The 26633-nt window shown below is 54.5% G+C and overlaps 2 protein-coding genes and 2 long non-coding RNA genes across 12 annotated transcripts; 2 read left to right on the forward strand and 2 right to left on the reverse strand.

Annotated features, from left to right (window-relative positions):
• Positions 1 to 26: 26 nt before the first annotated feature.
• On the reverse strand, positions 27 to 4467 carry STX10 (syntaxin 10). 4 transcript variants are annotated; one of them, XM_017664519.3, is made up of 8 exons: positions 4313 to 4467; positions 3892 to 4061; positions 3635 to 3729; positions 3495 to 3557; positions 2443 to 2550; positions 2243 to 2349; positions 2054 to 2148; positions 27 to 480 (listed from the first exon to the last, which is right to left on the reverse strand). In XM_017664519.3, the coding sequence occupies exons 1-8, from the start codon at positions 4345 to 4347 to the stop codon at positions 359 to 361; spliced, it is 795 nt and encodes a 264-aa protein (XP_017520008.1). In that variant the 5' UTR covers positions 4348 to 4467; the 3' UTR covers positions 27 to 358. The 4 variants fall into 4 exon arrangements, with proteins under 4 accessions (XP_017520008.1, XP_017520011.1, XP_017520010.1 ...); XM_017664522.3 differs by having other exon boundaries at positions 464 to 480; positions 2247 to 2349; XM_017664521.3 differs by lacking the exon at positions 27 to 480 and adding an exon at positions 1594 to 1961 and having other exon boundaries at positions 2247 to 2349.
• Positions 4468 to 6945: 2478 nt separating this feature from the next.
• IER2 (immediate early response 2) lies at positions 6946 to 8851 on the forward strand. Its single transcript, XM_017664574.3, has one exon. The coding sequence runs from the start codon at positions 7182 to 7184 to the stop codon at positions 7845 to 7847; it is 666 nt and encodes a 221-aa protein (XP_017520063.1). The 5' UTR covers positions 6946 to 7181; the 3' UTR covers positions 7848 to 8851.
• Positions 8852 to 13188: 4337 nt separating this feature from the next.
• On the forward strand, positions 13189 to 18389 carry LOC108399672 (uncharacterized). 6 transcript variants are annotated; one of them, XR_012124413.1, is made up of 5 exons: positions 13189 to 14276; positions 14823 to 15060; positions 15815 to 17030; positions 17405 to 17534; positions 17635 to 18389. It is a non-coding gene; the product is annotated as an uncharacterized lncRNA (long non-coding RNA). The 6 variants fall into 6 exon arrangements; XR_012124411.1 differs by having other exon boundaries at positions 15815 to 17534; XR_012124412.1 differs by having other exon boundaries at positions 17405 to 18389.
• Positions 18159 to 21236, reverse strand: LOC140845571 (uncharacterized). Its single transcript, XR_012124417.1, has 5 exons — positions 20919 to 21236; positions 20267 to 20443; positions 19367 to 19420; positions 18301 to 18682; positions 18159 to 18242 (listed from the first exon to the last, which is right to left on the reverse strand). It is a non-coding gene; the product is annotated as an uncharacterized lncRNA (long non-coding RNA).
• Between the last annotated feature and the right edge of the window lie 5397 nt (positions 21237 to 26633).

Below are 26633 nucleotides of genomic sequence, written 5' to 3' on the forward strand. Positions count from 1 at the left end.
CTGCATGCTGCTCATTGGGAGTGCAGAGGTGCTCACTACACATGAAGGGTCCCCAACTGCCACAGTGACACCCCGCTTTCCAGGGTTTCCTGTTGACAGATGCTGCAGGGGCCACTCCAAGCATCACCCCTTGGAGTGTGAGAGTGAGCAGGGATGGGGCGCCCCTTTCAATTGAGAAAACAGCCTCTGACCCAGGCCCCTGACAGCTTTCACTTAAAACACCCTCCTGGCCTTAATCCCAGCATCCCACGGGAGCCTCCCCTTAACTAGAAGGGTAGCGGCTCCATTGAGCTGGCCATGTGGCAGGTCCACTTGCTCATTGCCTTTGTGGTTTGAAGCCCTCAGCCCCACATATGTGTCATGAACACAGACCTGTACCCCTTACCCCATCCAAGCCAGCGCACTCATGCAGTAGAAGAAACACCGAAGTTGAGAAGGCCGGTCTCAGTGCAGTTCGGAGTGCCCAAAGAGCAGTAGGTTCTGGATGTGACAGGACAAACGGTCCATCAAGTGAGATTAAAAAGACAGATATGTCTTAGTGTCCCACTCAGATTAAAAAGAGATGTGCCTTAGGGTACTGTCGATTCAGAGATGTTTAAAGTAGTGTGGAAAGATCTTACTGATTTTAGGAAATCCCATCTTGTCAAAAAATCTTTGCCTTGAGGTGGAAAACGCTTGATGCCTGCTGAGACCAGGTCTGCCTACAATGACTAGGGGAAGCTCCAGATGTCTGTGGGGAAGATCAAGTGGTATCTCAATATCCACAGAAACGGGTATATTTCAGTAAGACCAGCCCCCAGCCTCAGCTGCCATAATAGTACAGCTTTTGAAGGCCAACATTAATAGGGAGCCTGTGTCTTAACATATAGATCGCCCCTGGTACACGGAAATGCCCAGAAGCACATCTGTTAGTGCCAGGAAGACTTAGAACTAAGTACAGAAAGGACAGAGAACTCAAAGCCTTCTGCACAAAGAAAGAAACCTATACCCACTTGGTTCATTTTAAGATTTGACCAATCAGCCTAATGGAATGTCATCCTTGTAACGCCCAACACTTTGCGAAGTGTAAGTGAGCAACTGAAATGCATGGTTCTGATGCCAGATCAGAAGGCAAGGGATGGCAACATCTAACATGATAATCTCAGGTTGTGAGTTTACCTGGCTTTTAGGAATCATTACGTACTAAGGACCATGGTAGGCAAAAATCTAAATTTTACAAACTCTGCCTTGCTAGAGTAATGTGTCACAGAAGTGATCAGATGGGCAGTGGAGCCCAGAGTGGCTCAGACACCCCCCAGCAATGACTGCTCAGCTAGAGGATTTACCTGCCTTAGGCACCAAGCAAGCAGAAGATCCTTAGACTGAACTTAATTCAAAAGCTCAAGGAAGTATCAGGGTTTGGAATTTTCAAGGGTAACAAAAGACCTAAGCTGGAATCATTTTTTCCACACCAAATATCAGTGAAGTTCCTCATAGACACGTGCACACACACACCTGGACCCCAGCGAGTGCAAGCAGGGAGCTTAGAGTGGGAGTTTTCATCCCGCAGGCAGCCCCAAGTTTAGAGTCAGCACACAGTATGATACAGATACGTATAAAAAAGGCTGGGGTTTTATTTTCAAGTTGGCACATGTAGAAGGCACAAAGCAAATGGCTTTGGGGCACTGGAGTAGAAACGGGGAGGGGTCCCCTTACCTCCACCACCCCCTAAGCACACTTGAGACAGGACCAGTGGTGGGCGCTGTGGCACAGGGGCCCTGAGGGTCCCACTAGCTCTGGATGAGTGCCTTGGGACAGCTCCCCAGGCAGGAACCTCTTCTCCCAGGGGGCAGGGCCCTGCCAGCTCTCCCAGCTAGAGGGACAGCCCCCTGGGGAGGGCCAGGGTCAGAGAGAGAAGAGCAGGATGAGAACCAGGAGAAGCACCCCCAGCAGCACCATAATGGCACACCACTGTCGGCGGTCTAGGGTCAAAGGGTCAGAGGTCACAGGGGAAAGGGGCACTGTCCGAAACCCATGTCCCCCAGCCCTGAATCACTTCCCCTGGGCGACTCACCATTTGTCATGTGGGATACTTTGGCCATCTTCCTGAGGACCCCATCCATCCGGGACTGGGTGTGGTCCATCTCATGAACAAAGGCATCCAGCATGCTGCCCAGACCAGGACGGCATCAGCCCCCGAAGGCCCTGTGCACACGAGTCAGCAGAGGGCTCCCAGGGCCCACCCCCAGGGACCCAGCCTCACATGCCCTGCTCATCCAGCTCCTCTCCAACCCGGCCAGACATGTGTTTCAGAACCCGGATGCTCCCAGACACCATTTCCAGCTGTTGATCCTGTTGACCCATGATCAACTGCAGATTGGATGAGGGGAACAGCTGTCAGTAGGGAGTTCTGAGCTGTCCACAGGTCCCTCCAGCTCAGGGCCCTGGATCATCCACACAAACCTGCTGCGTGGCCTGCTGCTCTTCAATGTAGCGAGAGGTAGCTGAGACCACACTGGCATCCAGCAAGTCGCTAGATGACTTCTGGGAGGCTGGCCTGCCTGTCAGCATCTGTAGGGGCACAGACCAGAGGCTCAGGCAGGGACCCCACTCACAGCAGAGCCAGACACAGGTTAGTGGCAAATAGAGATGGTGATTAGTCAGGAAAGCAGTGTCTGATGTGGAACAGCCTTGATTCCCCAGCCCACCTCTAACTAGCAAGGTCACCTTAGGGCCATGTCACTTACCCTCCCTGTGCCTCAGTTTCCTCATCTGTAAAATGAAGAGAGTTATACTCCCTATCTCCTGGGATTAGGATGGAGACTTAATGAATTAATCTGTAGAGAACACTTATCATATAAAGATGCATTTAAGAATTTAGACTTTAATCTACACGGCAGCACACCTGGAAAGGCAGGTGGGTACTGTTAGAGGACTCCAAGCTGGTATGGGCCTCAGCCACCAGACCCTCCCAGACCCCCATGTGGGCTTAAGATAGGATGGGGAGAGACCACCGTGTTACAACAGGCAAAGAAGGAACACACCACACAGAGGCAGCAGGGAGAGTGAGCACAGAAGGCATGAGCAGGTAAACCACAGAGGCCAATGGTGCTCAGGCAGGGGGCAGGGGGCATCCACTCGGGCCAAGTTCACACGCTCAGACGCATCAGTCACATACATACACAGAAAAAGGGTAGCTTATGTCTTGGGATCAGTAAGACACAGTAAAAAAAAAGAAACCAGTTTCCCCAGGACACCAGTACAGATGCACAGGAGATGGCAGAAGGGATTACCCACAGGGAGGGGCTCGGCTGTGTGTACACACCCAAAAAGTGCAGGCATGTAGACAGTCAGGACACAACTGTGCACAGGGACTACGAATGTTGACACAGAAGGGACAGGCATGCACATATACTGGAGACAGGCAAACACCCATAGTGAGGGTCAGGCTTGCCCTCAAAGGGGAGGATCACCCCAACAGACTCAGGCAAATATGTTGGGTCAGAATGCCTTACCTCTCTATTGTTCCTCTCCATGAAGGCTATGGCTGCTGGGCTGACCATATGGTCTCTCATTTCCTGGGGGTGAGGACAACATCAGAAAGTTAAGACACTCCAACATTCCCACATTCACCTCACCCAGAAACTCTCCTCACCTGGACTGCCTCCCGCATCCGATCCACGAAGACCTTCCTCTCCTGCAGGTCTCCGGCTGGGAGCTTGAACTTGCCTGGGTTGGCTTCCACGATGCGTAAGCCACCATCAAGAGTCAAGGCCAGAGGCAGACACAACCTACTCCTGCGCCTTCAGCCCTGGACACCTCCCGGGTACGCAGCCTCCCCAGGGGCTGGCTCGCAGTGCCCCCTGCCACCCAGAGCACTCTCCCATGTGCCCCTCCAGCCCCCCAGGATATCGATGGTCTCCTCCAGATCCTCCAGGTCCCACTCGATGCTGCGCAGGCCATTCCGCAGCTCATTGGTGGTCCAGTCCAGCTCCTCGCGTCCGACTGCGGTGCCCTCCTGCAGTAGCTCGCACCACCTCTGGTACAGCCCGCGGGCAGTGTTCACAGCCTTCTGCACCTCTCTGTGGGGCAGGGGCACGGTGGGCGCGATGGGAGCAGGCGGTCCTCCCACCCGCCACTCTCCTCCAAACGGGTGGGGGACTCAGTAGATCCTCCCATCCCGCTGCGTACACCTCCCACACGGCCACAGGGGAACCCCGAAGCACGCACCCCGACGGCTGAGCCCAGACCGCCTGGCACGCTCTGGCGGGCACCGGGCGCTGGCTGGCACGGGGACGAGCACCCTCTGCCCTCCCCCATCACTGTCACTCACCCTCGGACTACAAAAAACGGGTCTTCGAGAGACATGTCACTCCGCCGCCCTAGGCCGAGCCCCTCCCCTCTCTAGGCCCTGGCTTACTGAGTCCCTCCCAACCCGGGAGAACTCGCCGCCACCCCCGCCCCCGCCCCCGCCCCTGGCACGTGACTACTGCAACTATCGAGAGCGGGGCCGCCAGGGTAGAAAGACAGGCCGTAGAGGCCCAGACTGCGGGAACTTCCGCCCTCTTTGCGGCCATCTTTGTTGTGGGCAGAAACGGCTTCCTGCCGGTGCGCACAGCCAATTCCCCCCTGCAGCTCTGTCCCGCTGGTTTCGTGTCGGAGCTCGAATCGTGGGTTCGAGACCCAGCCTCTCGGATTTTTGCTGCGCATCCTCAGTTTCCCTTCTGGGCAACGTAAATAAAAATAACCTTCAAACCAGACGAGATTATGGCTGGGGAAGGGGCACATTCGATTCATAGATCCTTTTAACGGATTCCCCGAGCCCACATCTGGATCCGGATCTGGGAGATCTCCCCAGCCCAGAGCGGCAAGTTTGGAAATGGGTTGGGGGAGATGTGGTCCTCCCCACCTAACCGCGGGGGCGGAGGGAGACGAGGGCATTCTCCGGTGGGGAGTTTTGCTGTACTCTCCTCTCCTCTTTTTTCCTGCGGAGGAGGGGCGCCCCGACGTCGCCCTGGGGTAGGGTGGCTGTACGTGGGCGCCCCGGAGATGTTTCTGGGGTGTGGGGTCTTTCTGGGTGCGAGCCTGGGAATCGCAGGAGGGGATATGGTAGTGGGCCTGAGGATGGTCTGCAAGGAAGTCCTCTGCGTGGAGAGTGGAGCAGGTATGGCTGGTTAGAGACTCATAGGGTTGCCCTTTGTGTGACAGAGGTATATCTGAAAAATCCTCGGAGGGCCACCCCGGTGTGTCTCAGAGATAGCGCCTCGACTGGGGATGTCTTTGTGGAGTCTTCCATGGGAGTGGTGGTGGGAGGATGTGGGCGTCCTCAGCAGGTCGCTTTAATGTGTGGCAGGATAGCTGAACAGGTCGTTTTTGAAAGGATATTTTATAAGAAGAATTGTTGAGTCCCCATGTGCTGGGGGGTGGGAGGCGGGACGTGAGGGTGCTCAAAAGGTGCAAGATTTTGGGAGGGAAAGCAGGAATACCTGGAAAATTTTGTAGGGGGAAGAGTGGGGGGGGGACAGGGATGAAGGGGTCCCCAACGAGTCGCCCCGGTATTGGCAAGGTCTTTGTATAGGACCTGTGGTAGATGGCGTCAATGGGAACCCTGAGGTTGCCCCTACCCGCCTGCGGGGTGCTTTCCCGGAGGGGCGTCACGCCTTCCTGGCCTCCGGAGGGAAGGAAGCGAACTTGCTTCTCCCTCCCGGCGCTCGCCGGGAAGCCGCTCCGGAAGCCGGGGACTCCGGCCAGCTCCAGCGGCCAGGTTTGAGGTGACGGAGAGGGAGGGGGCGTGTTCTGAGACCAAGGCACCGCCCCCGCCTGCCCGGAAGAAGCCTGCTACTGTCCAGTTTGGAGCTCCCTGCCCCTATCCTTATATGGGCATCCGGAAGCGGTTCGTGCGCCTGTCCTACGTCATTACTTCCAAACTTAGTCCGGGAAGTCTGGTGCGTCTTGAGGCCTGAAGACCTAGCGCACCAGTCCGCTGGGCGGAGCCTCTCATTAAAGGGCCCGCACCATGAATGCTGTAGCGAGACGGCCAAATGGTGTGCCTTTATTTTAAGGAACTGGAAATAGGTTTGTTTGGAGCGCTAGCGCGTAGCGAAGGATGGGACCAACTTTTTTTTTTTTTTAGTCTATTCTACCTTCGTTGCTGTTTTCCGGCTCCCAATCCCGCCTCCCGGGTCGCAGAGGCAGAGCGGGGCCTCGTCGTCTAGGGAGCAGCAGTGGAGTGTTCAGCGTGACAGTCTGGTAGCCAGTCCGCCTCCTTGCAACCACCAACCCCACCTGTGGAGCCCCTTTGTAGGGAAACGGGGGGAATGCTCGGTGCGGAGCGCAGGAATAGCAGCGCGGGCTGTTCTCGTGTCTGCAGACGTCCTCTGTCCGCCTTCGTAACATCTACAGACAAGGCGAGTGAAGAGGGCTGGCTACAGAGATAGAAGAGCTGGAGGCCCCAGTGGCCCCTTTCACCGCAGTGACCCCATATATTAATTTAACAAATGTTGGACGAGCCACTGGCTCGGTTTCCCCACCTGAAGAAATCAGGTATTTCTTGATTGGAGGAGTGGAGATGAGGGATCAATATTTGTGAAAGGAAAGCCCTTAACAACGCCTGGCACGTTGTAAAAGCTCCATCAGTGTTTAGCATAGTTATCGATTAAAAAAAACATTAATTAGACGTCGTAGATGATAGGAACTATTCCCATGGGAATGTACCGGCTCGAAACCCAGCCTTCCCAGGTGTGAATGGAAATGTGCTGCCTACTACCTGCTGGGGCTGCAGACGCAAGCACATGGGTGGGCCCTGAGCCCCACTCGCGGTTCCTCTCCTACAGGCCAGCGGGCGGGCGCACTGGGGGACCCTGGGAAAGGAGACTATCCCGAGAGCTCAGCGTGGACTGGGGAACGCCGGTCCTCGCCCGGGTTCCAGTACCCTTCTTGCCTAGCTCGGTAAATTCTGCCTTGTCGCTTTAAGGAGTGTCTCGCCATGGCGAGGTGGAAAGCCCGGATGCGGCGCTCTGATTGGGCGGGGCGTCCATGATCTCACTCTGGGTACAAAAGGGCCCGGGTGGCGGGCGCAGGGGCAGAGTCCTAGCAGGGTCACAGAGTGGGTAGGTTCGTGGAGAGGCGTGAGCGAGCGCGTTGTTCGGAGTGCACCTGCCACCTGCCTTTTCCAGCTCGGAAGTCGCCGCCGTCGAACCACCATGGAGGTGCAGAAGGAAGCGCAACGTATCATGACCCTGTCGGTGTGGAAGATGTACCATTCGCGCATGCAGCGCGGTGGCCTGCGGCTGCACCGGAGTCTACAGCTGTCGCTAGTCATGCGCAGCGCCCGGGAGCTCTACCTCTCGGCCAAGGTGGAGGCCCACGAACCCGAGGTCCCATTGCCGCCTGCCCGCTCCGCTGACCCTCGCCTGCACCCGCCGCGGGAAGCGGAAGCAGAGGCCAAGGTAGCGCCCCCCGACGGTGAGCAGCCCTCTCTGGAGCCCATGGACACGCAGGAAGTGTCCCGAGCCCAGGAGACCCCTACCCGCTATGCCCCGCGCGCCGCCAAAATCAGCCGCAAGCGGCGAAGCAGCAGCCTGAGCGACGGCGGGGACATAGGACTGATTCCGAGCAAGAAAGCCCGCCTAGAAGAAGACCAGGAAGGTGCTTCTTCGGAGGTCTCTGATCGCCTGCAGCCCCCTCTGGCGCAAGCTGAGGGCGCCTTCCCCAACCTGGCGCGCGTCTTACAGAGGCGCTTCTCCGGCCTCCTGAACTGCAGCCCCGCTGCTCCCACGACGGCGCCGCCGGCGTGCGAGGCAAAGCCGGCCTGCCGCCCCGCGGACAGCATGTTGAATGTGCTCGTGCGGGCCGTGGTGGCTTTCTGAGTGCCCCAGAGCTGCGCTGCCGGAGCCCAGAGCGCGGGCCAAACCGTCTGTCCGAGTGTGCAGACCGAGGCGTGGCCCATCCCCGGGGAGCGCCCGCGGAACCGTGGAGAGGAGCCACCGCCCGGGCTGCTGAGAGGCCCGAAGAGGGACGCTGCCTCCGGGGAGCCGTCTCCGCCTGTGTGTAGTTGCGGCGCCTAGGAGCCTGAGCCGCGGGGGCTCTGGCGCCTTCCGCCGAGACCTGCCGCGCCCACAGGTGCTGTCTTAACGGACTGGGACGTAGACCTTTCCCTCTCCTCCTGGGACTGGGAGTAGGGAGGCTTAGTTCTTTAAAACTCCTCAGGGTCGGACTTTATTTTTTACTGGGGCTGTGCTGCCCTTTCAAGGTTTTTCAATAGTTGGTTTCTGCGTTTCCAAACTGAAGAGAATTCCAGGCGCCCGCCTCCCCCCTCCCGTGGCATACTTGTGCAAGCGGTCATCGTTGCGTCATGGGGCAGCCGTGGGGAGCTTCCTGTTGCCTTGCGTGGGTGTGGGGCCTGGGAGGAGGGTCTGGGGTGTGGGTGTGGACCGCCCTGGGGGAATAGGAGGCGAGCGGCTTGAGTCACTTGACCCCGCGTGTTGCAGGCTAGTGTCCCGCGCCCCTGCGCCTTCCGGTGTATGTATGGGGGCCCTGATCTAATTTCAGGTTAAAAATTGTTCTCATCTGGTGCATTAGAGGTGGGAGTATGTTCAGTTTCAAGCGTGACCTTCCTTCAGAGGCAAACAAATCAGTTGGGACATCCATATTCCTGGTCTGAATAAAATATGGAGGGGAGAGAGTCTCTGGAGCGCTGTGGGACTTAGCTGGGACCAGTGACTGGTGAGACTGGACCAGTTTGCAGAGCGGGGAGGTTCTTGCCAGGGCATTCTGAGGTTTACCTTTATTGTGGTGGAATCTGTTTAACTTCATCTTTCTGGCCTTTTGCTAGAGATGCCAGATAGGAAAATAAAGACCATTTGAATAAAAAGTCTCTGCTGCCATCTGGCTTTCTTCGCTGGTGGGGGGCGGGGCGGGACCAAGGGGTCCGGAGCTGGCTGCGGCTCGCTGGGGCCCCAGAAACCCGTCTGACCGGTCACCACGTGGGCAGAGAGGGCGGGAGGGGGCTGGGCCTCTTTGACGGAGCACTTCTCGCCGGGCGCTCTGGTGTGCTGACTCAAGCCTCTCACTTTTAGGGTTCCTTCCAAGTTACCCTACAATTCGGCGGGGAAAAAAGGACTTACTGACTTTAGACATTTGTAAGGGGCGTACTGCAGGTTACAAGGCATCATAGTCCGGGAAGCACGCCGCCGTCGGAGACTGGTTCTCCCCCTACCCCGCCTCCTGCCCCGGCTTGAGGACCTCAGTCACCTGCTAGCGGGGGTCTTACAGCCTAAGGTGTGGGGACCCGAGCGGGTGAGCTTTGGAGCACACTTGATGCACCTGTGCCAATCTCAAGGGGTATAATTGTGAGGCTCAGGCAGTGTCCGTATCTGAAGAGCAGGCCTTAGAAATGCCCGAAGCTATTTGCTTCGGCCCCACCCCAGCTCCAGGTTAGCCATCCCGGAGAAACAATTCACCCAGGTTTGGTTTAGGAAAGGGGCCTGCAGATGCTGCCCCAGGGCGGGTGGCAGGGTTGCTGTAGGGAGGACAAAGGAGCCGCAGGTGCGAGGAGGGAGGGCGGCGGCAGGCGCCGGGAAAGCACCCGCCCCTCCCCCAGGCTGGCCCGGCCCCTGCGGGCTTCCCGTGCCTCGGGGGACCTGACCTCGAGGAGGCCGGAGGGTAGAAGGAGGAGGGGGCAGTGCAGGGCCGACCCGCTCCGGATCGACCCCCGCTGGCTCCCTCCCCGCCTCCCAACCACCTCGCTCCCTCCTCCCTCGGTTTCCTCAGGGGAATTTCGCCCGTCTCCGCAGCCACCTGACTGCTTCCCGGGAAACGTGGGAGGCTTTAGCGCCACCCACTACGGGGCCTGACCCACAACTCCCCAGTGGGATGTGGGGAATCGGAGCCCCACACCCTCAGCGGTAACTATGCACCCGCGTGGGAGCAACTTCCCCGCGAGCCTGGCCCGGCCCGGGAAGTCCCCGGCGGCAGGAGAGGGGGCCTCACTGCGCATCCTGTCGCAGGAACCGCCGGGCCCTTCCTTCCGCGGGAAGCCGCTTGGCGGACCCCCACCCCCGCCAGGGCGGCCAGGGGGTTTCCGGTGCCCGAGCCCGGGGTTAGGGGCTAAAGATGATGCAGTGGGAAGACAGCAAGACGAGCATCCCGCACACATACCCCATGAAGATACACCCCTCTCCAAGACCCCATTTCACCCATAAGGATAGGCAAAAACTTGCCAGAACCACGGACGTTGATGAGGCCTGGAGTTTTCCCACCATTCCATGGTACTGGGTCATTCGGACAGGCCCTCTGAGGGAGTAATCCATTGGACAACTGCTTTGAAAACGAAAAACGACACATATCTGGTGACCAGCGATTCTCCAGGGAACCTCAGGCATGAGGCAGGAGGCTCCAAAAGGGTGGTCACTACAGTGTTGTCCAACCTCGGCTCAAATTGCAAACAACCTACGTGCCCGTGGAACTGGACTGATGTGGTAGAATGGGGACTGTCTACCCATGACCCTCCCCAGAGGATGAAAGGCCAGAACCAGATAGATCTACGTGTTTGGACGACAGAGGTATCTCAGAACCGTGAGTGACAAAGGCCACCAGCAGAAGTTGTGAGGGAAAGAACACAGATTCCGGAGCCACACAGCCTGCTCTGTTTGCTTGCTGTGTAGCTTGGAACAAGTCACTTCACCTCTCTGGGCCACAGTTTACCTGGCTGTAAACAGTGAGCAATAATAGTCCCTACCTCTTAGGTTCCTTGTGAAGATTAAGCAAACTAATAAATGTAAAGTATTTAGTAGGATGCCTGGCACACAGTGTTACCGTTTTTATTATTATTAGAGCCAGACAATAATAGTGCTGTGCGTTTGAAAGCATATACAGCAAGAAAGTATATATGTAAGGAAAAGTGTGTGTAGATGCTGTGCTAAGCCCAGAGAGCTGAAAAATAGTCCAGCTCCAGTTGGGTCTCATCCTGGTGATTTGACAAGAGTTGGTTTTTCCCGCCTCCAGGCCCGCAGGCCCGCACACTCCAGCATCCCTTGCCCAGGCCTTGGGCCTCTCTCTGCGTTTACACCCTCGGCAGCTTTATTCAGTCTTAGGGCTCTAAATGCCACCTCTGTGGTGATTCCCAAATTCAGCTCTCCATCCTGGACCTCCCCCCAAGCCCCATACTTGTCTGTCCAGGGCCTTCTGTCCCCTTGTGGGGGCCTAAGGAATTCCCACCATAACAAGATTCAAAGGGGATTCTTGCTGTTTCCTGACAGACTTCCAGCTGAGGAACCCTCCTTGAATCCCTTTTTCTCCTTCCCTCGTGCCTCATTCTAGTCACAGGGGTTGTCAACATGACCTCTCATTCTGCTTCATTCCCCCACCTTATGGCTCCTGCTCAGGTCTGAGCTGCCACCACCTCTCACTCTTCCCTGCCCTTGCCCCCACTGTCTATTCTGTGCAGCAGCTGTGCCGGATCTTATAAAACACAAATTGGATCACTTCCTTCTCCCATCTCCCCTCTGCTTCATCCACACTGGCCTCCTTTCTGCTTGGAGAACAGGCCAAGTATGTTCGAGCCCCATGGCCTTTGTACCTGCTGTTTCTGCTGCCTGCCGTATACTCTACTTCCAGACACCCATTAGCCCATCCTCACTTTCTTCAGATTTCTGCTGAAATGGTACCTTCTTGGGGAAGCCTTCTTTGGCCACCAGATCTACAAGAGCACCCTATTCTACTCCTTGACCCTGCTCAGTCTTCTTAGAGCACTGCTCACCCTAATCAGATAAATTTATGTTCTATTTAGCATCTGTATTCCCAATGTCAATTCTAAGAATGCCCAGCCCAGGCCTGAATGAGTAAATGAAGTTGTCTGGGGTGAGCAGGTGCTAACTGCTTAATATTTATTACCTAATTTTATCAGTGGCCTCCCATGGCTCTTAGAATAGAATTTCCCAAATTTCAGTTTTTTTTGTCATATCTGCATAACAGCTTACCTATTTTTTTAAAACAACCCACTTGTTAATCACTCACCATAGTTAGAAGGAAACAGTTAATAGAAGTTACAATGAAAACAAAACAATGTCCTGAGATCCTGCTGAAACTGTAGCCAGTGTGAGATTCCACACAGCTTTCTTAGTTATAAAGGGAGATTGGCAAGCATTTTATTAAGGCAGGAAGACCATCCTTAGACTAGCTGGACTGAGAGCTGACAAGGCAAACACTCTGAAGAATTCATTATGTTATTTAAATAACACTGAATCCCTTTGCCCACTGCCTCAGAGTTAGGAAAATTCTTCTTGTGGAAAAGGGACAAAACTCCTAGGACTGAAAAGCTCTGTTTGACCTGGCCCAGCCCATCTCTGTCCTAATCTTGCATCACCCTGAAGCCACACTGACCTGCTTTTTGTTCCCCATAATTCCACCATCTTCACAGTCACTGGCCTTTGTCTGTGCTATGATCCCCCGAAACTCTTTTCCCTCGACAGCTCATCTCAAGGGCAAAGCATCAGGGAAGTGTTCCCTGTCTGCCCCCCATTTGGACCAAGTATTTATTAACACTCAAGAACTATTGCTTTTTTGTGATGGTATTTATCACAACTGCAATTTTACATTTCCTTCTGGATTTGTCTCCTTTTCTAACCTCTGGTCTCCATAGAAGACAAGGACGAATCTAGCAGGCGCTTAAATTATTGTGGATTAATAATGGTTTGCAGCTCTCCTTTGGGGTCGGTCCTTTCAGCCCCCACTTTTATCAGACATGGAAACTGAAGGCCAGAGAGGATCGCCTAGCGGGAGAGCAAGTAGGGGACAGCTCTAAGTCGCGTCCCCCATCCCGACATCTCCCCAATTCCACTGTGCAGGACTCAAGGGACAGGGCTGAGGTGGGAAAGGGCCGGGCCACGGGTCGGGACCATCCTAGAAGCAGCACCCAGACCGGTTTGCCCGGTTCCAGGAACCTAGGTGAGGTCTGCCGTCCGAGCGGGTATAGACGCAGACCTTGCCCGGGCTGATAGCGGGGCGGGGCGGGGACTTGATCTCTGGGAGGAAATTTGAGTCCCCCTCGCGGCGCAGGGGTGGGGAACTAGCCAGGGCGCGGGACGGAGCGACACGGCTGTCAATCATCATGGGGGCGAGGGTACACAAATTATTCCGCCTGCTCTCTCCCCCGGGCCCCGCCCCTGCGCACTACGTCCAGCGACTTCCAAGAACTGCCAGAGTCGGCGGTGGCTCGGGCCCCGCCCCTCGCCGCCAAACCGGTTCTTTCCGGATTTCGCCCGGACCCTCGGCGTGTGGTTCCCTTCAGTCTCTGCACGCCCCACGGATGAGGGGGCGCGGCTTAGGGGGCCGCACTGGGAGGCCGAGGCCGCGCCGGGGGGCGTCCGGGGCTGGGGGTCGGCTCGGAATCAGGTAAATGGCGGAAAAAGTCTGTGGGAAACGAGGATTGCGGGAGTGAGGCTCACGCTAACCCACGCTTGGTGTGGAGGCTGCTGAAGTCCCTCCCTGTGCCTAGGGGAGACCAGACCTTCCTCACCTGTGTCCGGGGGACTTAGAGACCCCCACCTGTGTTCAGGGAGCACAGACGTCTTCCATCTGCGTCCAGGGTTGCTCTCACTAGGGCATTTCCTGTATTAAGGAGACCTTAGGTCTCCCCAAATTTGTGTCCAGGAGAGCTGAGCCCAGACACTAAGGCTGTCCACCTGCAGGTCCGGGCCTGAGGCCTCCCCAGGCCCAGCTCCCTGCCTGACCCTTTTCTGTGCAGCCCCCCTGAGCAGAATTCCCACCCATCACATCCCTGTCCCGTAGTCCGGCTCTGCCCCTTTAATACGCCCACCTGAGCAGAATCTGCACCCATCCCTTCCCTGCTGCCCCCTTCCCAGCCTCTGATTTCTTGGTGCCTTCCAGCCTCCAGGCTTATTCGGCCCCAGATCAGCCTCCGCCCCCAGCACTTTGTTGACTCTGGTTAAGAAATAGTCTCAGTCAGTCTTTGTCCCCCACCCTCCTTCCCAGACTTAGGCGGCTCCCTGGGTATCCTGGGGTGCTGCCTTCCCCGCCGGCCACCCTACTGGCACCAATTAATTTCTTCCCGAGCCTGTCCACCCACATCTGGTTGCCAGCTGCTCGCCCTCGTCCCGCCTCCCCCGGGGTCTTCCAGGGAATTGCTAACAGTTCTCCTTAGTCCTTTGCCCCCCAAATCCAGGCCGTCCTGCCAAAACACACCCCCTTCTCTCCCCCACACACCAGAGTCTACTAATCAAAAAAAGCTGGCAGTTAGGACCTGGCGGAGAGAAGACTTGAAATCAAATGGAGGAGGGGTGAGGTGTCAAATTTTCTGACAGGGAGATGCTGGGGTTGGGGGGCCAAGGGAGGAAGCGGGTGGAGGGAGGCAGGTGTTTAAGTTGTACCTAAAGGATTGAGATCAAAGCCTCCTGGCTTCCAGAGGGGACTGTGGAGAGAAGCTGTGCCCCCGCCCCCCCTCCCGACATTCAGGGCTTGGTAAGGCTGAGTCCCCCTTTCCTTGGAAACCCCCGGAGGCGTGGTGACAGCTGTGCTCCAGTCCACGCCCGGCGGGCTTCCTCTTCCTGTGCAGGCTCTCCCGACAGGGCTGGCCTGCAGCCTGGAGCCAACGGCCGGGCCCTTTTGAAGGGGCTCCCTAGAGGGTCTTCCTGGACAAGGGGGAGGGGACAGACTGGACAACAATGGGCTTCTGTGGCTGCAGGGCACCAGGAGCTTCCTGTTAACCCTTCCTTGGGGGGAGCAGCTGCAGGGGGCATCTTGGAAGCCTGGTCTGCTGGGGAGCAGAGGTTGGGGAGGTGAGGGAATTGACAAAGCTAACAAATCCGCTTGGGGATTTTCTCCAGTTCCAGGTCTTGTTTGCAGAAGCGATGGGGAAACGCTTAGGCGAACCCAGACTTTGCCCTGCTCAGTGGACTCACGGGCCCGTTTCTTTTGCCTGCCGTCGTCGCCGAGGGTCGTGCGGCCAGGGGACAGGGCGTGGCTAACCTGGGAGCAGCCTCCACGCTGAGTTCTGAGAAATCCCAGATCTCTTGGGGAGGGCTCTGCTGGCTGGGGTACCCAGGCAACCCAATTCAATCCAAGGTACAGCTGTGTTTGCCAACCACTGTCCTAGCTGCTCCACCTGGTTAGCCGCAGGGTCGCTCCTCCTGAACCAGTTCTCTAGATGGTCTGGGCCTCAGTTTCCCAGTTTGGGATGGCCTCCCAAGGGCTTGACAGGAACACAGGGTGGTCCTAAGGAGCCAGAGTCAAGCCAAGCCTGGAGCCTTGGAAACGCTTTTCTCTTCCTTGGAGACCTGGGAGGATGTGTTGGGGAATTAACGTCTGTTCATTGAGGCTTCATGAAAAGTCCCCTCTGTTTATGAGCTGGCCTGAGAAGCACCCTCAGTAGATTCTGAGAGCCTCTGGAGACCCAGCATCCGGCCCCAGGGGCTTCCAGTTAGTTCCAGACCAGATTACAGGCCTGTTCTGAGAGACACTTATTGATGCTTACTGCCAGCCAGGGGCTGTGCTTCGCTCTTTCTATGTAGTCACTTAGTTAACCCTTGATGCAATCCTCAGTCAGCATTAAAGCAGGCTCTTCCACTAGTTCCATTTGACAGATGAGGGAACTGAGAGAGCAAAGGTGTCTAGTAAAATACCCATTGTTTTCCTTCATTTCCTGGATTTGGGGGCAGGAGGGTGGGTGGCTCCAGACTTAGGTTCAGTCCGCAGACTTTTGCTTATACATACCGAGAAATTTATGTCCAGTTCACAGATGAAGAAAGAGCTCAGGATGGCCAGGCCCTCATCTCCTTGCCACTACTGGGCAGCCTTTTCTCTCTTCTTGTGTCTGCAGCTGACTGCACACCAGGTTTCCTCTCCCAGCTTTTTCTGGATGACTCTGCCATCTTTTCTCCCCCTTCCATGGATGAAAATGCCCCCTGAGCTCGAGGAGGACTAAATTGGTTTGAATTTTTTTAATTTTTGGGGGGTGATCATTATTTACTGAGCAAAACCAAACTGCTAGACCAGAAAGGCTGCCGCAAGGCCCCCTTGCTGGTGTCTGGGTCAGGAAATGGCTCACTGCTTCTTCGCCCTTTAGACCAGAGGGCGGGCAGAGAGGGTGGGTCCGCTGGAAGCTCCCCACCCTGACGAGGGCTTGTTAGAGGCCAGAAGGGGCCAGGCCTCTGCGAGCAGCTGCAGCAGCAGGAGCAGCTGGAGCTCGAGGGCTCTGAGACCTGGACCCCACGCCAGCCCACCGCCAACCAGTCTCCACCTGAGGTCCCTTCCCCTCCCTCGCCTCCCTCCCTCGCCTCCCCTGCTGCGGCCCGCCCTTCCGGAATGAACCTTGTCTTGGCTGTGCGCCACAGGAAGGCAGAGGCAAGCCTACAATTACTTGCTGCCGCTGCCGGATCCGGCTGCAGCTCTCAGACTGAGCCTGGGTGGGGGCGGGGCTCTGGGGACCCTGTCCCCAGTGGGCTCTGCGCTGGGAGTGGCTACTGAAATCTGCAGCATACGTTCCAGGGATTCCCCGGCTACCCTCTGAGTCCCCGAAGATACTTCCTTACAAACAGATCCTGGCATTTTTGAAGTGGTGTCTTGGTGTTTGGGACAAGGCATTCCCTTCCAAGGGGGGTGGGCACAAAGCAGTTTGGAGGGAGAAACAGGCCAGGAGGAGGGCATGCCCTAGGACCACCAGAGCCTTCCTTTCCGCCACGGGGTTATCCCCTCTCCTGGCTTGGCTTTGTACCTCTGGCTGAGGCGCCCAGGAGGCAGGGTGCAGGAGTGTCCTTGGGGACTGTGCCCCAGAGGGCTCTTTGGAGTCTTCCCAGGCAGCCAGGTATGCTCCTATTTCCCCTTGCTCCTCTTTATTTCTCTCCAGGCTTGCCCCTCCTGCTCATGACTCTGCACCTCAGTGGGAGGGGTAGGGGCATGCATCCGTGTGACAGAACCTGCAGCGGTTCCCCTGTGATCAAAGCCAGGCCTGTACCTAAAGGCTGGGGAGCGCCAAGGCAGGACCCACCTCCAGGGCCACATGTCCATTCTTGGACCTAGGTTTCTGGTCAGACCAGGTGAGCAGAAGGACTTGACCTCCCGAATGCCCTGAGCTCCTGGGAAATTCTCTGCCCACTAAAGAGCCAAGTTTCCCACTGATGCCCTGAATTACTCTAGCGTACCTTACCTTTTCCCTCCTTTGGGTGACTTCCCCTCCTTGCAGCTGGTCTGTACATTTCAGAAAGCTACTCTTGGTTGGCTAAGCCTCACCCATACATGGGACTATACACTTCCTGCCCAGAGCTCCCCATCCCCCAGGCCAACAGGAATCCTCCCCCAATCCGCCTCCAACTCCTACTGCACCTGAGCCCATCCTGTCCCACTGCCATGGTATCCGTTGTACCCAGAAGCCAGATGGTCTTTTGTTCCCTAACACCCCTTCTGGGCTCAGGCGCTTCCAAGCTCAGCAAGAGTTCACTCAGCACTCCAGTGACCGCAGCACGCACTGAGGCTACGTGCCAAGTAGCTCATCTGCTTTCCCTGGTGACCCCCACGACAGGCAGTGAGAGCACGTTTTGGAGGTTGGCTCATAAATGCTGAATTTGAACCCCACTCTGGGAGTCGGAGGCTAATGTCTTCAGAATGACAATAATCCTAACCAGCTATTGTTTACTTGTTTAGGCACTTCGCTTTTGGAGTCTGCACGATCAAGCTTTATTATGGTATTATCATATCACCTCAGGGAAGCTGAGGCACAGGGAAGTTAGCTGGCTTCCTATGTATATATAGTATTTGCAGCTAAAAAGTGACAGGGCCTGAATTTGAGCCCAGGGGTTGGATCGTTCTCTGGTGGGGGCTGCCCTGTGCACTGAGGGGTATTGAGCTATGGTCCTGGCTTCCACCCACTAGGTACCAGGAGCACCCCTTCCTACAGTGTGGCAAAGAAAAAAATCCCCAGGTGTGGCTGAATGTTAGGGTGGCTACCTGCCTTTGGTGGTTCCACCTCTCCGCAAGTGCTGACTGTGTATGTGTGTGTGTGTGTCAGGGTGGCTTCCTGCCTTTGGTTCCACTTCTCTACAAGTGCTGACCGTGTGTGTGTGTCAGGGTGGCTTCCTGCCTTTGGTTCCGTGTGTGTGTGTGTGTGTGTGTGAGTCAGGGTGGCTACCTGCCTTTGGTGGTTTCACTGGCTTCCTGCCTTTGGTTCCGTGTGTGTGTGTGTGTGTGTGTGTGTGTGTGTGTGTGTGTGTGTGTGTGTGTGTGTGTGTGTGTGTGTGTGTCAGGGTGGCTACCTGCCTTTCGTGGGTTCCGTGTGTGTGTGTGTGTGTGTGTGTGTGTCAGGGTGGCTACCTGCCTTTCGTGGTTTCACCTCTCCATAAGTGCTCACCGTCTGTGTGTGTGTGTGTCTTTTCCCAAATAAAGGTATACCGTAAACCTGGGGTTTGGGTTTGAGTCTTGCTTGTAGAGGTGAGTGGCAGGCTCTGGCATCTTGGGGAGGAGTCAGCACAGCCACCATTCAGGGTCATGTCCCCTGGGCCTGGAGGGAGGGGTGCCGGCTCCCCAGCCCCAGTGGGTGGGCTAGCTGGGTGGTAGTGTGCCCGCTGCCCCAGGTGAGTGGAGACAGGCAGGCGTTTTCTTCCTGGTTCCAAGGGTGGTTGGTGGCTGCCGCAGCGGGCGTGGGGAGCCCTGACCTGGCCTGCCGATTTACAGGGCGGGTGCCGAAGTGTGCGCCCTGTGGGCGTGGAGGAGAAAAAGTAGGTCTCCCCACCCACCCGCCTGCTGCCCTAACATCCCACCCAGCCCTGGCTCCTGGCCAGCAAATGCTGGAATAGTGACTCACAAGCTGCCCAGCCAAGGACAGAAACAGGGTGCAGGGTGGGGAGGTCCCCCTCATCCTCAGCCTTCCCAGCATCGCCATCACAGTCAGGACCCTTGGGGCCACATCTCAGACCCACCAACCTGGTGGTGCTGCCCCTCCTCCCTCCTTCCATCCCACCCACTGCCCCAGTGGGATTTTTTTTTTTCTTGGCACCACGCTAGGGCAGGAAGGCGGAAATGAATGTGGGGTTGTCTCTCTCAGATTGGAATATATTTAGTCCAGAATGAGAGTGGGTGTGTGTGGCGTGAGGAGGGAGGCCAGGGCCCTGAGCCAGTCTGGGGGAGGTCCCTACCTTGTGGCTTGTAAAGACAGAGCTCCTGGGCCCCCTTTGGGAGACAAGGGTGGGAAGAACCAGGGTGGCTGTAGAAGTGGAGGCACGCCCTGCACAGTGCCAGACAGAAATGTTTACAGCTGAAAACCTGGGTCCCAGAGAGCTTAAGCAGCTTCCCTGAGGTTGCCCAGTAAAGAAGTGAAGGCATCAGGGTTGGCTTGCTGGCTTGGGTGGATGCAAAACTGGGGTGCTGTTGTCATACACACCTGCACTGGTTCATTCATGCAGCAAGTTTTCTTGCATGGCCTAGGCCAGGTGCTCTGTGTGGAAGAAAGCAAGAAACAGGCTGCACCAGGCTCTTCAAACCACAGTGCGGGAGCCACATCACCCATCTCTGCACAGCCCTCAGGGTTAAAAACCTTTTTTTAAAAGAGTTTTAAATGGTTGAAAACCAGAGAAGATTATTCCCTGAAACATAAAAATCATATGAAATTAAAATTTCAGCCATTGTAAAATTAGTTGTACCCATTCATGCCCATGATGTCTGTGGCTTTTTTTTTTTTTGAGTTAAAATACATCATAACCATTTTTAAGTATACAGATCCCGGGTGTCAAACATTCCCATTGTGCAGCTAGCATCACCCTCCCTCCCCATTCCTCCTGTAAATCTGAAACTGTCCCTATTAACCACTAACTCCCAGTCCCTGGCCCTCACCATCTACTTTCTGTCTCTCTGAATCTGACCCCTTGAGGGACCTCATAACAGTGGAGTCATGCAGTGTTTGTCCGTTTGTGTCTGGCTGATTTCACTCAGCATAATGTCCTCAAGGTTCATCTGTGATGTAGCAGGCGTCAGAATTCCCTCCCTTCGTGTCAGAATCCCTTGTATGAATGGACCACATTTTGCTTATCCATCCATCCATCACTGGACACGGGTTGTGTCCACCTTTTAGCTATTTTGAATAATGCTGCTGTGAACATGGGTGTACAAATATCTTCAAGACCCTGGGTTCTGTTCTTTTGGGTATATACCCAGAAGGCATTGCTGGGTCGGATGTCATCCTACTTTTAGCCTTTTGAGGAACCGGCATACTGTTTCCCATAGCAGCTGTACCGTTTTACATTCCTACCAACAGTGCACGAGGCCAGTTTCCCCACATTCCCACCTGTGTCTCCCCACTGGTAGAGGCTTGGCCCCCGGCCCCCAGTTGCTGCGGGCCCAGGAGGGTGGCTCCAGAGCGTGTGGCTTCTGACTACAGCCATGACTGAGTCGAGTGATGTGATGTGCGCAGGGGGTGGTGAGGGCGGGGTCAGGGCAGCATCTAGTCTTGGGGCAGTTTGACCTGGAGATTTAGAAAGTAGAGGTTGTGGGGAGGCAAAAGACAAAGAGGAGAAGGAGGCTGTCACCAGCCAGTGGCTGGGACCAAGGTGACTTGCATTCCTGCTCACAGCCACTGTGCTGGTGGCCAGATGCAGGGCCAGGCCAGGTGCCTATACATTTCTTCCTGATTCTTGGAGGATTTCTCAGAGGGCTTGTTCTGTTCTGTCTGCTTCCTCCACTGTCTTCCCCTCGGTTCTCCCTTGCTGGGCTGGGAGCAGGGAGTGAGCCTGCAGGATCGTGGGCTCAGCCTGGCTGGGCTTGGCCTCACTTTCTGGGTTGACTCGGGGGCCCTGAAGCACCCATTTCTTTTGTCCCTTAATGCTGGACTTTAAATTTGGGTCCTTTCCAGCAAACCACTAGGGTCCTCAGAATTCAGAAAGCACAGTATATTCCTCTGTTTTCCTGGGTTCACCCGACTTTGCACCATACCCACTCACCTTAGTGGGTCAGCTTCTCTGGCCACAGAAACAGAAGTGCTGCTGAGGAATGGCCCATCCAAGCTTGGATTCATCGAATCCTTTATTCCATACAGTTTCACTGAGTGCACATAAATCATCAACGGCTGGTTGCAGAGCCTGCCTGCCACTAGGATGTCCTTGCTGTGCTTTTAAGTAAAAATGCATATCACCATCCCAAGAATTAAAAGCAGGTGTTCAGACAGATCCTTGCACACCCATGTTCACAGCAGCATGAGTCACAAGAGCCAAGAGGCGGAAACAACCCAGGTGTTCATTAATGGTAAGTGGATAAACAAAATGTGTTCCATCTGTAGAATGGGATATTACTCAGCCATGAAAAGGAACGAGGCCCTGACACGCCCTACAACATGGATGAATCCTGAAAACATCACGCTGAGCGAAAGAACCCCAACACAAACAGCCACCTACTACGTGACTTCATTTCTGTGAGGTGTTCAGAACAGGTAAATCCATAGAGACAGAAAGTAGCGGTTGTCAGGGGCTGGCAGGAGGGTAATAAATGCTTAATGGATATGAGGTCTCTTTTTGGGGAGACAGAAAGCTCTGGAATAGATAGAGGTGATGGTTGTACAACATTGTGAGGCTACTGGATGCTGCTGAATGACTTAAAGTGGTTAAGGGCTAATTTTATGTTATGTGACTTTCACCTCAATTAAAAAAACAACATCAAGTCACCAAGCTGTAAGGGTTCCATGTTTCTGCTTTGGCTTCAAATAAAAGGATTTATAAGGTGTGTGGTGGGAGGCAGCGCAGGAGGGAAGGGAAATTGCCTGCCTGGTGTTAATCTTCTCCTACTGGTGCATGAGGCTTCCTGCCTCCCAGCTGGGTCTACACAAGTGGCCGTGACCACCAGGAGGCTCCCACGTGGACTCTGCCCTTTGGAGCCACTCAGACACAGTGAACTCTCAGGATGGTGGTGACGGCAGAGCTACAGACCAGATGGCTGACAGTGGTCACCCAGGCAGAAAGGGAGGCAGGCAGGACTCGGCGGCTGCTTAGTTTACGAGGAATCCATGAAGTGTTGCGTGGGTGGCTGGGGAAAGAGCCTGCCGGGATCCATAGAATGGGTCGCCCTATCCACTCGATTATCAGAATCCTCTTCCACTGAGGCCACCGGTAGGTAAGGGTCTTAGTCCATTTGGGCTGCTATAACAAAAATACCATACATAGACTGGGTGACTTAAAAACAACGGGCATTTATTCCTCTCAGTTCTAGAGGCTAAAAGCCTAGGATCAAGGCACCAGGAGATCCAGGCTCTGGTGAGAGGCTGCTTCCTGGTTCACAGACAGCATCTCCTGGCTGTGTCCTCACATGGTGGAAGAGATGAGAGTTTTCTGGGTTCGTTGTTCAGAAGGACACAGATCCCATTCATGAGGGCTCTAGTGATCTAAGCACTTCCCGAAGGCCCCACCTCCTAATGCCATTACTTTAGTATTAAAGTCAGGGGTTAGAGGTTAGGATTTCAACACATGAATGGGGTGAGGGGACACAAACCTTCAGACCATAGCCGTGAGTATAGGACACAAATACTTCTGCCCGTGCGGAGAAGTCTATCCACACACCTCTTCCAGAGACTGCCTTGTCATGGACTTTCCAGTCATCTTCCTTACAAGTACTTCTGCCAGACCACAGCCCACGAAGCACCTCGATTTTCTCTTCTTTGACTGATTGTAGGGAACTCCCCCGTGAAGCCATAGGTGCAGGAGGGGAGAGAGGAAGCAGTGTAGCAGGGTGCTGTACCAGGCAACTTCTGCTTATAAACATGTGGGCTTATGTTATCCTTATAATAATATATTTTTTAAAGCCTCCATAATCCTCCCAGACTCCCTGATAGGGGATTAAGAAGGGGCAGGTGTGGAGCCGGAGATGATGTGGGAACCATCCCCAGCCTTGGTTGCTAAGTGTAGCCCACCCACTGTTTCTGTACAGTCTTCAAGTTAAGGACGGCCTTTTCATTTTTAAATGGTTGAAAAAAAAAAATTTTCACAATGCAAAAATTATATGAAATTCAAATTTCAGTGTCCAAGAGGGATCAAGGGGACAGGATAGATGTTGTTTAAGGGTATAAACTTACTATGAGTATTAAATAAGCCCTGGAGGGGTAACGCACAGCAAAGCGAATATAGTCAATGATATTGTATTATCGTCATCAACCTTGCAGAGACCACACTTAATTATTCCAACCACTAAAAAGAAATGATAGTTATATAACGTGATGGAGGTGTTAATTATTGCTCCAATGGCAATCACATTACATTATGTAAATATATCAAAGTAACATGTTGTACACTTTAAACTTAGACAATACTGTTGTTGAATATATTACAAAAAAAATTCAGTGTCTACAAATAAAGTTTTATTGACACATGGCTGTGTCGTTCATTTCCCTGTTATCTGTGGCAGCTTTTACCCCAAGCAGCAGAATTGAGTCATTGCAACAGAGATTGCCTGGCCTGAGAAGCAGAAAAGATTTCCTGTCTGGCCCTTTTGAGAAGTTTGCAGACCCCTGACCAGTCAAGTCCAGTCTCCCTTCTTGGTGTTTCTCCCTTCACCCTGCTTTTCCTGTCCCGCTTGCTGTCACTGCCCTTACTGGGGGCTGGCTGGGTCAGGAGGAGGCGGTTTGCCGAGCAGACCAGTGGGCGTGGAGAGGTGAATCCCAGCAGAAAGTGCAGCCTGGAAGCAGGGTCAGGTGGCGGTGGGGCTGAGCGGCAGGGGCTGTTCCATCCACGGCTGTTCTGTAGGTGAGTTAAGAGAAAAGGAAGGCCCGACTCGGGCTGGAGCCCTTTCAGGGGCCAGCAGCCAGAGCCCCAGTGTCCTTGCTGAGGGAAGTTTCTGGGGCCCCAAGTGACCCACCTCAGTTGGGGGCATCGGCACAATTTGCGATTTCCAGGGCCCGGCTCCGGCCAAGGGGCGAGGCCTTTAGTAAGTCAGACTTGGCTTTACCCCGACTGGCTGGCCTTCTGATACCTGATTCTAAATGCCAGCTTGTCACAGTGTCTTCCTGTGAGCACATGCCTGCACCTCTTCCTGGGGGTGTGTTTGTAGTGCCAGGGCGGTATCTCCGAGCAAGCCCGTGGTCCTTCCCCACCCCGAGCCTGCCCCACGCTTCTTTTTATGTCTCACATTTACAGAAAGCCTAAACATCTGAGCCTGGGCCGTTTTGAGGCCGGGAGGGAAGGGGCGGGAAGGCAGAGGTGGGGGTGTCTGAACCCAGCACGGAGGGAGGCTGGCCAGGTTAGGGGCAGCCACTGGCTTCCTTCCATCAGCCCTGCAGCATCAGATGGCACTGAACTATATTTAAAGGCTGCTTTCTCTGCCTCCACTGTGGGGTCCTCAGTGATGAGTCAGAGGGAGGCCTGGTGTGGGCCCAAAGGCTGGCCGGGTCCGTCCTGAGAAGCTGGGAGAATCTCCCCAAGAGGCAGGCCCGTAGCAGCCCAGGCTGTGTCCCTGTTGACTGGGGTCTCCCTGCCCAGACCACCCACCCCAGCCCCGACCGGCTCTGCAATGGGTGAGGAGCCTACTGGATGACCCCAGCTCAGGAACGCCCGCAGGCAGCTGAAGGCCAGCGATGCCTTCCTGGCTTAGGGGGTTTCGTTTGCAGTAATTCCTGTAATATTCCCGAGGCACTGACCTCCTCCCAGAGGTGCACAGTCACGTTCTCTGGCTTCTGTAGCATCATTGTGAGCCTGTGTGGTTGACTGTTCACATGCACATGCACACACGCACTCCGTGCCAGGTAGCCCCCTGAGGCCTGCACACACATTTCCTCCCTATCTTAACCCCTGTTTTATTGATTAGGAGGCTATGGTTCCCGGATGGGATATGGCTTAGTCCACTTGAACGGCTCAAACAGAATCCCATAGACTGGGTGGCTTATAACCAACAGACATTTATTTCTCGCAGGTCTGGAGGCTGGAAGTTCAAGATGAAGGTGCTGGCAGTGAAGTGCCCGGTGAGATCTCTCTTCCTTAATCACAGACAGCATCTCACTGTGTCCTCACTAGGTGGAAGGGGCCAAGGAGCTCTCTAGGAGGGCACTGATCCCATTCACGAGGGCTCCACTCTCAGGACCAGATCACCTCCTCAAAGTCTCCTAATACCATCACCTTGGCTTCAACATATGAATTTGGGGGACACAAGCATTCACAGCAGGACATGTGCCTGTGTGGTGAGTAAGAGCAGCAAGAGGTTGGCCAGATCTGGCTGGCAGAGCAGGAGTTGAAGGATGGTTTGTCTGACTGTCTACTTTGCAGGCAGCACCTACTTATCCCAGCATCAAGGCCCACAGACACGTGGATCCCTGTGATTGGACATGAGCAGGCGGCTCGAGAATGATCGCAGGGGTGTGAGGCTGGACCTGTTCAGTCTAGGATGGGCACGTGGTTATCGAGTGCTTGAAATGTGGCTGGTCTGAATCAATGTGTGCTCTGAGCAAAAAATACATGGTGGGTTTCAAAGAGTTGTTACGCGTGAAAAAGAATGTGAAAGACTGCAATAATATTCATATTGCTTACATGTTGAGATAACTGTATATTGGCTATGTTGCACTGAATAGATGTATTATTCAAAATAATTTCACCTTCCTCAAAAAGCTAAATAGAGCTATCCTAAGACTCAGACTAGGTATACGCCCCAAAGAATTGAAAACAGGTATTCAGATAAATGCTTGTACGTTGTGTAAGTGCATGTATACTGCAGCATTATTCATAATCACCGAAAGGTAGAAACATCCCAGATGCCCATCAACAGAAGAATGGATAAACAAAATGTGCTTTGCCCATATACTGTGGAATATCATTCAGCCATAAAAAGGAAGGGAATCCTGAAACATGCTTCAATGTAGGAGCACCTTGAAAACTTACTCAGAGAAAAAAAGCCAGGCTAAAGAAGTCACATTTTGTATGATCCCATTTATGTGGACTACCAGAAAGAAGCAATTTTCTTCTTTCAGTCTGCAATCAGAAAGCAGCCTGGTGGCTGCGGAGGAGGTGGATGGGGAGTGGCTGCTCGTGCAGAAGGGGTTTATTTTGGGGTGATAAAAATATTTTGAAACTGGATAGAGGGGGTGGTTGCATGACATTATGAATAAACTAGATGGCACAGAATCATGTGCTTTAAATAATTCATTTTATGTGAATTTCACCACAATTTAAAAAAACCTAAAAAAATTTTTTTTTCAGCAGCTCCTTTACTTTCTTCAATGCAGTGACTAGAAAATGTGAAGTGACTCACTTCAGATTGCTGTTGGATGTCCCTGGTCTTGACTACTGCACCTCTAGGGGAGTCCAGTCACACTTCTGTGTCCTCTGCTCAGCAGGTGAACTCCTGCACCACTGCTGACCCTGAGCAGGGCAGGGAGAGGCTGTCATCCTTGGTGCTGAGGTGGGAGGGTGCTGTAACTGTCTGTCCCGCTCCACCAGGACTTTTGATTGATTCTTTGGGTCATAAGGCAGCATGACCTCACTCTCCCTGGGTGGTGGGGAGGGGTGGTTAGATTGGTGCAATACCTGAAATCACCTTGAACTTTTGACCACTGTTCAAATACCTGGACTGTTCCTCCCGATTGGTCGTTAGTGGTTTGCACCCCCAGTGGTCCTGGCGGGCAGGGTGGCAGCCTGGGAGTGGGTTTAGGATGAGAGGACAGTTAAGCCAGAGAAGGGGGCATGGCATGG

The sequence above is a fragment of the Manis javanica genome, chromosome 13 (assembly GCF_040802235.1).
Source record: "Manis javanica isolate MJ-LG chromosome 13, MJ_LKY, whole genome shotgun sequence".
Taxonomy (NCBI): Eukaryota; Metazoa; Chordata; class Mammalia; order Pholidota; family Manidae; genus Manis; species Manis javanica.

Coding starts and splice junctions, on each gene's coding strand:
- IER2 (XM_017664574.3), top strand. CDS start 7,182: ATGGAGGTGCAGAAGGAAGCGCAACGTATCATGACCCTGTCGGTGTGG.
- STX10 (XM_017664519.3), bottom strand. CDS start 4,347: ATGTCTCTCGAAGACCCGTTTTTTGTAGTCCGAGG. Junction 4,062..4,312: donor CCGTTTTTTGTAGTCCGAGG/GTGAGTGACAGT, acceptor CCTGCCCCACAG/AGAGGTGCAGAAGGCTGTGA. Junction 3,558..3,634: donor GGATGCGGGAGGCAGTCCAG/GTGAGGAGAGTT, acceptor CCTCACCCCCAG/GAAATGAGAGACCATATGGT.